Source organism: Anser anser (assembly GCF_964211835.1).
Source record: "Anser anser genome assembly, chromosome: 2".
NCBI lineage: Eukaryota > Metazoa > Chordata > Aves > Anseriformes > Anatidae > Anser > Anser anser.
The window spans coordinates 99,134,453-99,145,989 of NC_139721.1; the positions used below are offsets into that span (position 1 = coordinate 99,134,453).

Below are 11,537 nucleotides of genomic sequence, written 5' to 3' on the forward strand. Positions count from 1 at the left end.
AACAAATAGAGTTCCAACTCCAATGCTATTTAACATTAATGCCTTTTTCTGTAGCACTTTATGGCACAAATATATAACGCCTCCCTCTCTGAAAACTTGAAGAAACAATACAAAAATTAAAACCACAGACAGGAGGTTGATGCATGGAACAGATGAGGAGATTAATCTAGTAACACCTAAAGAGGATGAAAATCATAGCATGTGAAGGCATATTATCTTTTTTTTTTTTTCAGTGAGATAGCAGTATGCAGTCCTAGTTTAACAGCCTATTTCCCATTTTGGAGCACTATGTAAGGTAAGAGGATTCCAGACGCTGGGGAAAACTGGGGGAAAGATGGAGGGAAAAAAGGCAAAAACTGGAAAAAGAAGTCTAACAAATAAATGGGAAGAACAGACAAAAAATCCAGGTCTCAGAAAGCACACAAGGTCAGCTCCTGAGGATGACAAGAGGGGATGGGGTCCACGCTGTACTCAGAGACAGGACTCAGCACTTGATACAGCTGGATGCAAAATTATGCACAAAGCTAGATCTGACAAATGGTTAGACTAGGAACTTTTTAGCTGCAGCTTAATGCATGTGATGAAGAGGCCAAGAGGCCTCAGAGGAAGTAATTACAGCAGTTATTAGTTACAAAATGAGCAAGTACCCGTACGATAGTCATTTTAATAGTAGTATTACAGGTAAAAGCTTTTATACAATATTGTTTTTTTCTTCACAATGGCCTTTTATTTGACCATAAGCTCAATATAAAAAGGTTGCATTTTCATTTGATTTTTTGGTTGTTGCTTAATATTTTTCTTCCCTCAAAAATTTCTATTAAAACATGATGGGGAAATAAAACCAGATATTTTGTGGGGAAAAAAAATATCTATTTTTATATAGCAGCACAAAGCAGAACACCAGAAATACTGACACTGTGAACCATTCACTTACAGGACCATAATTCTTAAAAAGACCGTTAACAACTCAATGGAAGAAACTTGAAAGCTAATAAAAACTATATACAGGTAACCGTATGCTTTTAAAATGCCATTTTGATATTGGACCAGCTCTTTAATAATGTTTTTCTTATTGGCAATAAAAAAGTGCTTTAACTTAGGCTGATCCATTTTGCACTTATTGTAGACACATTCCAAAGACATTTGCAACTTATATTACATTTTTCCATTTAGTTTATGGCATTTTTGTGCCCTTCATAACTTTCCCCATATTATTTATACATTTTAAATATGTTCTTTTGTGTTTGAGCTCTCTGATCCATTAATTACACCAAAGAGAATCTCATTTCCATACTTGATGTATTGGATCTTCATCATCACTGCAGTGACATATCACCAGCGCTCTTCCAGGAGTGTTTTGCCAAGACCTATAATCAGTTCAGCACTATGTGCATATATATGTTTGCTCAACGCAGCTGACTCTATGTCAGAAATGTGCAAGTAGTGAACTCCTCACTAGCCCATGTGGTCTGAAAACAACATGAAATCACTTCAAGCCTGCAGATTTCCAGAAAGGCTTAATCACAAGCTGTCACATATGACTGTGCACTGTGTCTCCAAAATAAATGTCACGAGAAAGCATAACGAGCAGAGGGCATACATACCTATGTAGGGATATGCAAATTTCACCCAGAACGACAAGTGTTTTGAGAGGTTTTACTTCAGAGTAGCTCTGGCCTGTTCCTCTGGCTGGACACCCAGTAGCAGTTGGAGCCCTTGTTGCAGCTCAGTTTCATAGAAATCACGGAAATGCTGGATGGATGGGACCACTGGGCCAGGCAGGAGAAGTGGGGCTGAGGGCAGCACAGCGCTTTGTTCTGAAAGAAATCCTGCCTGCACACTCTGAGACTGCTCTGGGATGTGAAGTGATGTGCAGCAAGTGGACTTCAAAAGGGACACAGATGGCACAGACACATTACACAGCTATACAATCCATATTCATTCATTCCTCAGAAATGAAAATTACGTGGAGATGTTTCACATGGTCAGGGTGGCCGTATCTGTATATGGGACTACACTGACTTGAACATTGCCTCAACACCGCTCATGTAAACCTAGAGGATCAAGCCAGAGGCACCATCTTCTACCATCAGTAGTTTATGTCTCATTTTCAGACCAAAGCGTCATCTTACACACAAGCATCACATTAATTAAGAACTGAATCTACATGAGTCATACTTTAGGAGACGCTACCAAAACTGTCACCTCCAGAACAGATAATTATCCTGCTCAGGCTCTTGACTCAACTCACTTCGCACTTGCAAAACAATCTTCATATACACGTATCGTTCCTTGGTCTCTCTGAGAAAGTACATATGGGACACCCAGTTGCACCAGACATGGAGTTTTATCTGTTGTTTTTTTTGGTTGTTTTTGTTTTGTTTGTTTGTTTTTGTTTGTTTTGTTTTGTTTTCTGAGCTTATTTTGGGGTTGTTATGTTTGTTTGTTTTTTGTCGTTGTTGTTGTTTTTCCCCTCCTCCTTTAAGAGATGGCATATATATCTGTATCTTTTTTTTTTTTCAATTGGATAAAAACTAATAAAGCTTTCATCATGCTGGGGCATGTTTGGTGTTCCAGGAACCCTTTAAACACCAATCAAAACAATACTCTCTTTTGCAGTAGTATGGGGTTGAAAACTACCAGTACACTACTATATCTTAGGCTTTTTTGTCTCTTTGTTTGTTATTTTTGTGGGTGAAGAGAAAGCTGATTATATTATGCAGTAATAAAGACCAAGAATATTTAAATTGAAAGAAGATGCAGTCTTGGTAGATTCTGTAGTTGATGTATGTAAACTATTGAAATTATATTAAATAAAATAGGTATGAAAGAATTGTTTGATGATTTTTTTTTTTTAAATATGCACTACTCCACTAAAAGTCATCTGGGCTGCATTATACCTTGACGCAACAACAATTGAATCCTGATGTACGAAAACACTGCCATCTTCACTGAACATGTGTCAAACACTTGCTCTCAGGCTAGTTATGCATTTTTAGCTTGTGTATTGTGCCACAGAAATCAGCTATGTTATAGGTAAAGAATCCTAGCAAATCTAGTAGCTTTCTTGCTTTAACCTGTAATGAGGAGTTGGGTCTTTTACAGGGTACAAGGAGGACCGGGACAGAGGTTCTTTCTTCTATTTTTTGGTTTGTTGCACTTGGTTTCACTACCCAGTTGGTTCAAGCTAGGTAGAACACTACATCTTATAATGACAAATTTAACATAATTTTTTTGTGACCAAAGGTCAAATTCTACATTGCACATTTGGATTTAAAAGCGGAAATTTAAACTACAGAATGATGTTTCTAGCTGAATAAAACTTATGCCAAGCAAAACTCTGATTTCTTGTTTCCTGAGCTCCTGTCTCCAAACTTTTCTCAAGTTTCCAACACTTGGTTACACTTTCTGGCTCACATTTATTTCCTTCTGTTCTGGATTTTGGTGATAAAAGGTTGAGACATATGATTACCACTCCTCAGGTGCAGTTGGCAAGTTTGAGGTGCAGGCATGAGGGAAAGGGGGAAGGGAAAAGTGGTGGGGAATGGCACTCTTTTAGATGTGGTTTGTCACAATCACCACTGGCTTTTATCAGCTGTTTCTTTACATAACTCACTTTGTTCTAAAGTATTTAGGAAAAAAAAAAAAAAAAAAGACTTTCTCTCCGCAGAACACACTGAAGATAAAACCGTTCATTCTCCTGACAAAAGAATGATTTTCTGCCAAACTGAGATAAGCTCTTGCAATGTGCAGGACACCATTACCTAAGGTGCACTTATCTATTTCCTTGCAGTTCCTGGCTTCTCACCTATCACTTTCAGCTGGCATTTTTGATCCATTCATTTTAAAACTACATCCACCACTGGCCGGTGAACAGGTTATTCTTGGATCGCTGCTTGCTTCTGGCAAAATGTTCAGGGTTCATGCAGATGATGATACATGAGCACAAAATGGCACAGCTCTCTTCACCACTACCACCTATCATCATTGTCACTGCTGAGCTCATCTCACCTTCAAAACACTCTGCACTCAGAAGCTTAATTCAGGCTAAGTCAGTTCTGTGGGGTATTTACATTTTCATCCTGTAATTATATACAGGTTCTCATTTCACCTATTTCCGACGGACTGTAGCATTTTTATGTCTTTTCCACGCGTATGTTGAAGTATATATTTCTTGAAAGAAAATGCTATAATATCAGGTGTGAGACTACTTCTATTTTGAGTTTTAGATACCTTCCAGCCAAAAAGCTGTACCAACAAAAACTCTACTGCATTTGGTCATTTACTGTGCTGTACCAAAGTTGAACTTAAAATATTCCATGCCTATTTTATATGCTCACACACATATAAAAGAAATGTAATCAAATGTTCCCCTGATTCTCCATTAATAGCATTTTCCCCTTGACATTTCAAAATCCTCAGTATTTATCTGCACTACAAAAAGTCCAAAACTTACCAAAATGTGGTAAATTTTCACATTTATAAAGTTCATTTTCTATTAGCACAAATTCAATCAGGCCTCTGTTACTCTCAGCATAATACTTTCACATCAGAAATACAAAGATCTGCATCTGCCAGACACGAAGAGTTTGGTTTCCCCAGACTGTGGAAGGTGTATAAAATGCTCCTATGGATTGATATAAACACATTTTTCCACAGATGTGTGAGAATATTTTAGAGGAGAATTTTTGCATTAGGTTGTCTAGTTATAATCCCTTGCAGTCTTAAAGCATTTAATGACTGGAATAAAAGAATCTATTACTCAAACTCAATCAATATAATTCTATTTTGAATACTATCAAGATTATATGTTTTTACCTATAAACCTCATGCCAATTCAGACAGATTCGTTAAAACCCAGACATTTTCATTCAACTTCATAACCCGCAGTTTCACCACTTTGATTTTCTAAACCAGCAGAACATGAGATTTTTCTAACTACTGACCACTAAGCAAAAAATAACTTCACAATCATATGTTCTCTAACATTCATTTTTCCTACTGTCAAGGACCACATAATTATATGAAATAATAGTTCCTGTCTTTTTTTCTCTTTGGCAAAAATATTTTTTTTCTTCAGAGAGTTGGTTTGCATAGTCCTTTTCGCTGCTTGTTACATCCAGTATTTCCTTTCCATTGTCCACCTTCCCTTGATACAGAGCTTGCTGCAGCTTACAGGAATCTTTTCCATCCCTGCATCTGAGAAGTCCTGAGCTACGAATGTGGTTGCAATGGGCCAGTCAACCATGGTATACTACAGTGGTATACTACATGGTATACTACCATGGTATACTACAGTGGCACTTCACAAGCAGGACTGCCTGAACTCTTTATATGGCCTAACTTCAAAACAACAATTTTCCAACAAAACTTCCATGTGTCCATTATAATCATTAGTTCTAAGTATCAAGGATGCCAGCACTTTCTCCAGCTTCTGCGTATAAGAGCATATAACGTGAACACACAAGAAAGCAGGTACTTCCAGTTGCCTTCAGCCTGCTTTGTGCTATTCCAGTATCTCAAACCCTATGGAAAGCCAGGTGATGTGATAGCTTTCCAGAGATAACGTATCTCCTCAGAGATGCAGAACCACAGACATTCAAAGTGGAAGTGGGCACAAGACCAAAGGCACACTAGCTCTAGTAAAGACATAAATCACAGTTCTCAAAACCTCTGGATCAAAAAGTCAGCTTTAATTTGCCTTTGCTCATCCACGTCTTAGAACAAGTTCAGGAGAGCAGATGCCAAAAACCTGGTACAAAAAATGGGCACAGCCTGCCCATTGTCAGACAGACGAAAAGAAAATTAATCTATTAATACTGTGATTATACCACCCACATCCACTCATAAAGTGCAAGTGCATGAAGTGAAAGGGGATGGTTTTGTAGCCAAGCCATTAGAGCAGGAGTTAGGAGACCTGAGCTTTCATCACAGTCCCATAAGAAATTCCTTGTGGATAAACCACAGTCTCTGAGTTTGATGTTTTTCTACACACGCACACACACACACACACAGAGAAAAAAGCCACTTCTTGCAGACAGCTGTAATTAATGATCATTTCTTTAGAGACCAAATTCATCCATGTTTATTAAGTGCTTAGAGATGATTACTTGGACAGCAATATAACAGCAGTAAAGTGTAATTGTAAAAGCTCATATTGAAACTATTGCTTTATGGATGTTTAAAATGACCATTTTTATGGGCATTATGACCATAAAAGCAAAGACATATAATTTATAACATAGGGATCTCCAGATTTTGATCTTGTCAAAACTTACCATAACAAGTAATCACACTCAATAGGCAAAAGCTGAAAGAACTTTATCAGCCTTAACTAAGAGGTAAAAGCTTGCAATGATTTTATTAGTTCTCATCTTTCCTACAAGAAAATATTTCTATGTCCTGCAGCTTCATAACAGTTTGACTGAGGGATCACAGGATATTAGTCTTATTTCTTCTGTATCACTAACTACAGATTTTCATCCAATTAATTCTGTGCAAAATTGCATAGTCATAACCAAAACATACTTCTGATCTTATCATCACTTGAAATCATCACAAAATGAAAAGTCTAGTATTAACTCTAGTGGCTTGTTCTGCTGATTTTTCTCACATACAGAGCTACAGTGTACATACACACACTCTTAGTCTTACCTCTCTTTCCTTATATTAAGGGCAAGCACCAGTGTCGTTCCGCGCAATCCATGTTTCAGTTTGAGAAGTGAGGATGTCCAAAACAGTGTTATTGCATGGTGGTTACAGTGCCTTTTTATTAGAAAAGCATTACCTATACTTTAGAAGTGAATTATTTACTATGTGCTGCACACAAAATCTCCAGCACATTCTCCACTCTGAAATCCCATATCACCACAACTTCTCTTTCCACACGTTACAGCAGATGCTCATGAGTGAACTTATCTCATTTGGTAACTAGACTTGGCTGCCTGTAGAAGATCCCCACCAGTGTCCCTTTTGTATTCAAGGTTCAGGGGTTTTTGCTACCAATAACGCTCAAACAGGACCTACAAGCTTTCGTAAAGCAGCACCCTCAGAAGCCAGCGTCTGTTCTACTTGTTATATTCTTGTTCATGTTCCTACCATGAAAATCAGTCCACTTGGTCTCCGCTAATCAATGAGAATAGACAACTTTTCTTTTTGGTCTTTCTACCAAGGCTTCTCAGTGGTATATAAGGAATTACATTTGTAATTGCACTTTACAGACTTTGTTGAGTTATGGCAACTTATTCATAAACTAAGAGTTTCCAGTTTTTACCACATTTGCTCTTAGAGTCTTATACCTTCCTTTGCCCTCCCAACTAATTTAGCCTGTTAAGAGAAACTGAGCTGGAGACTGCTTTGCTCATGCTGCTTCCCTCTTTCTCCCTTGCTAGGATGCATCCCTGTGCTCTACAGACCACAACCTGCAGAGTCAGTTCTGCAAAACTTTTGATGATTAGTTTCCAGCATTTCAGTTGAGTCTTCTCTCATTTCTGAGGTGGCAAAGACCTGGAAGGACATTATTTAGATACTCCTTTTCTTCTCAGAGCCATTCAGATTTCCATAACTAGCGTAGTTCTTTATGACAGCTTGCAGTTATGGAAAGGTATCACCACAAGAGGAGACCTGTCATTATCCAATCCAGTTTTTCAGTTATTTTCTTTATTGTTGTGTTTAAGACAAGTGCCCTTTGTAGAATTTTCTGTCTCTTCTTGGGCAGCAATTGCTTTCTTCCCAGAACAACTGATTAAGTTCTCTTTTTAATTGCTTGCTTCTTACAATATGGATATCCATCAGGTTTGCCCTTGTAGAGGATGATCAGTCTTCCAGAGAAAGTTCCTCACTGAATCACTGTTAAACAATCAATATTTCTAGTTGGGTGGAAGGAAACCTGGTTCTCTTTTCCCTCCTGCTCACAAATCACCACATTAATTCTTTTCTTTCTGCTCTCCTCAGTCCTGTAAAATTGATCTTTTCCCTTGTGGCAGGCCTGAACAAAGGTTTCAGCAATCGGCTGTCCAATAAACAATTGCTTCGGATGCTGCACAGTGTTAAAGTCAGTATCTCCACACCAGTTTCCTTCTCCTCTGCCAGGTCTCCCTGCTTCTAACTTAAGAAAGAGAGATCACATTTATCCTTTGGCAGAAATAAAATAGAGTGTATCCAACGCAGGTAACTGCAGTAACTCATTATGCATCCGTATTCCTAAGAGAATGTGGTATCTTTCTTGTGTTAAAGGGAACCAAATACCCTCACTTGCCATTTCCCTAAAGCATAGCCTACAAACCACAAAGATTTAGAGTTCTTACATCCAATGTTTTTTGCACTTCTTCATATTTGTGCACTAAAAGGGTGCTCATTGATTTAATAAGCCAAGGTCTAGAGAGATCTATAAATATAAGAATTTTACCCTGATGCATTATTGCCCTGATGCCCAAGACTGAACTTCTGCTCCTTCACAGATAAATTGCTTCCTCGCTGGTTAACACCAGCTTCCATTAGCAAGAGTGGTGGCAGACATATTTGGGAAGGTGATCCATGATAAAACACAGCTTCATGTCTTTTTTTGTTTTCCCTTTGATTTCTCTACTCACCACATCCCACGCTCCTCCTTTCCCCACCCGGCTCTACTCAGAAGAATCAATAATTTATTCTTTATCACTGTTAGCTAAAAAGTTATCATTGGGCCTCACTTAAAATCTACAGAAGTCAGTGCAGTGACACGCATCAAACTCAGCAGGCTTAGGATTACAATTGCCAAAATTGCTTTCTAAAATGCAGTCTGAAACAATTCTTTAAGTCTCTTACAGGCTTATAATTATGTTGGCTAATGATAATTTTATTTATAGCAATAATAGAAGTGGAGGGTTCTCGATGTTTCAGTCCTAAAGTAGGAAAGATTCTGTACATTGAGTTACTCTGTAACTTCCCAAATGTAAAATGTAGTGCTTGCTGGTCTATACTTCTCTTTGCATCCAACAGCAAGTGAACGCTTATGGCTTTCTCTTAACTATATTGTGCAAAGTTTTACTTAGAATAACTATTTTTCAATAACTCCTAAGTGTTGACTTGTCCAGCTGAATTGCTCCCAAAATGCTTAACTGTGATGCAAAGTTAAAAGAAAAGGGAATGTTTCTCCCCGAAACGTATTAACTACTGCATTCCCAGCACAATAGCCAGTGACATCCTGGGAATAAAAAATCCTGGGATGCTTTTTTGATAAAAGCATGACCTGTTCTTTCACTGTCTTTGCATTACAGCACGTATAGCCATGTCGTATCCTTCACCTTGCGCTCCTGTGCCAGCTCCTCAGCTGTTGGCGTGCAAAATCGAGCACGTGGCAGCTGCAGGCACCAGCATTTCCTAACCCTACCTTTCACCCTCTTCTGTGAGCTACAGCCGAAGGTTTCTGCGACTGCCTCTGACTTTGTGAGAACAGTTCTCACTCTGAATTCACACAATATATGCAACTTCACAATGTCATATTAAAGTCACATATAACTTTGTGCCTGAGAGTTTTAACATCAAAGAAATGATTGCCAGATCATGGATTGGATTACTTTCCATTAGCTCAGCGATGAGATAACCTCTTGTTACGTAAAGGCCGCAAAGGTACCCTAGATCTGATTATGTAAAATATTCCCCTCTTTGTGCAGTTACTTTTTGTACAGGCCTGAATGTTCTTATTATCTGAAATCCAAACTTACCAGGCAAACACACATTATACAAGGGTTGTCTGTGATAAATGGTATCTGTAGAATTTCCCCTTCATTTTCACATTTTGCAACGGATCCTGAAAGAGAAATAAAAAATAAAAAATATTGACGTATCTCAATTCCCCCATCTGGTTTTGGATGCTGTCCTTGTCACTCTCATTTAACCCGTGCTCCGTTCCTGGCCTTCAACTTTAAATTCTGCCTCAATTTGCCCACTTGAAGTAATCAAGGATGCTAAGCATTTCTCTAAGATTCCAAAGGGAACCGGGAAATGACTGGCCTTTTACTGGTGCACAAACCTAGACTCTCTTTGTGTCCCAGTTACAGCAAAGAAGGACGCTTTTTCTCTTCTCAGATGACGTGTGGAGAATAACGAGTACTCCATGCAAAGCAGGCTACTTCTATAACGATAGATCCAGAGCTCATTGAAATCAGTAGAAGACTGTCCATTACACTCCGAGGACTTGGATCAGGAGCTCAGTGCAAGCACTAAACCAAGCATCCTCCTAATGCGTGACAGCCAATTGGCAAGTGAGTCAAAATTAGCAGGCTGACTGTCAAATGGAATCAAATTAGAAATCCCTTTATGGCCCTAGAGCTGATTAGCCGGTATTGTGTCATGTTGGAATCACTTCTCGAAATCTAAGAGCTCGCGCTGGGAATTGAATTAGCGTTTCCCTGCATGCCCCAGATATCGATAAAATATAACCCGGGGGTGGAGAGGGGGATACAAAGTGGGAGAGAGGGAGGGGGAGCACAGCTCCTCCATTCATTCACCTGCCCCGAACCACGCGGTGACACACGCAGCCCCCCGGTCCCCCCCGTCCCCGCGGGGACCCGAAGGCGTGTGGCTGAAGCAGGTAGGCTCCGCGCCCCCCGCGCCCCCTTACCTGTGAGCAGGGAGGAGGCCGGCGCCCCGGGGAGGCAGAGGGCCCCCAGGAGGACGGCGGCGGCGGCCGGGACGAGGCTCGGTGCCGTCGCCACCCGGTCCCCACCGAGCCTGGGCATCATTGTCCCGGGCTGGGGTGCCGCCGCCTCCGGGACGCGCCGTCGGGTGGCGAAGCCCGGCCGCCCCCGGAGCGGCCACCCCAGCACCGACCGGGAAAAGGGGGCGAAAGGGGGTCGCGGGGGGGGCGTCGGGGGATGGGAAGGGAGATGCCGGCCCGCCGGGGAGTCCCACCCCGCGGCGGCACCGGGGGAGGGGACTGCGGGTGCAGGGAAAGCAGCTGTCAGCGCCTGCCCCTCGGCCCCGCACCCCCTCTTTCCATTACCCCCCTCCCCTGCCCGCATCCCTTCTTATACCTTCCTCTCCCCATAGTCCCTCCTCCGGCACCCCCCGGCCCCCACGCCGCCCTCCCCCCCGGCGCACACCCGCACGGACGGGCTGCCAGCCCCAGACCCCGCTCCCCTGCCGGCAGATGCCCGGCCACTCCCTCCCCGGCCCCGCCGAGCACCGCCCGGGCCGGCCGCGCCGTCGGGGCGAGCAGAGGAGGAGGAGGAGGAGGAGGAGGAAGAAGGAGGAGGAGGAGGAAAGGTAACGGGGGGCCAGGAGGGGAGGAAGCTCGGATTCTCCGGCGGGTCCGGTGCTAAGCGCAAAGCCAGGTACCTCCGGCGGGCTTGAGGCGGTGCCATTTGGGCAGGGGAGAGGAGGAGGAGGAGGAGGAAGAGGAGGAGGAGGAGGGACGGGCAGCGCCGCGGCGAGGCTCCGCTCCCCGGCTCTCCGCGCCGCCGGCCCGGCCGCGGAGCTCCCCTCTCCCCTCCCTCCCTCCCTCCTTCCTTCCCTCCTTCCTTCTCTCCCTCCCCACCGCCTGTGCTGTCCCCTCT

The 11,537-nt window shown here is 42.0% G+C and overlaps 2 protein-coding genes across 5 annotated transcripts in view; one reads left to right on the forward strand and one right to left on the reverse strand.

The window, feature by feature from the left end:
- BMPER (BMP binding endothelial regulator) overlaps nucleotides 1-11,155 on the reverse strand; it is a 150,098-nt gene extending 138,943 nt beyond the window's left edge. For both annotated transcript variants that reach the window (XM_083822120.1, XM_083822119.1), the window contains exons 1-2: nucleotides 10,604-11,155; nucleotides 9,705-9,790 (exon numbers count right to left, since the gene is read on the reverse strand). In XM_083822120.1, coding sequence (XP_083678246.1) covers nucleotides 9,705-9,790; nucleotides 10,604-11,003 — 486 coding nt within the window. In that variant the 5' untranslated portion in view covers nucleotides 11,004-11,155. The remainder of the gene's footprint in view (nucleotides 1-9,704; nucleotides 9,791-10,603) is intronic.
- Nucleotides 11,109-11,537, forward strand: part of LOC310893338 (uncharacterized protein) — a 68,920-nt gene continuing 68,491 nt past the window's right edge. For 2 of the 3 annotated variants that reach the window (XR_014578913.1, XM_083822143.1), the window contains exon 1: nucleotides 11,115-11,247. Coding sequence is in view for 1 of the 3 variants with exons in the window: in XM_083822143.1 (XP_083678269.1) it covers nucleotides 11,132-11,247 (116 nt within the window). In the remaining 2 variants the exon portion in view is untranslated. Of the gene's footprint in view, nucleotides 11,248-11,537 lie in introns of all 3 variants that reach the window. The other variant, XR_014578912.1, reaches the window with a different exon arrangement.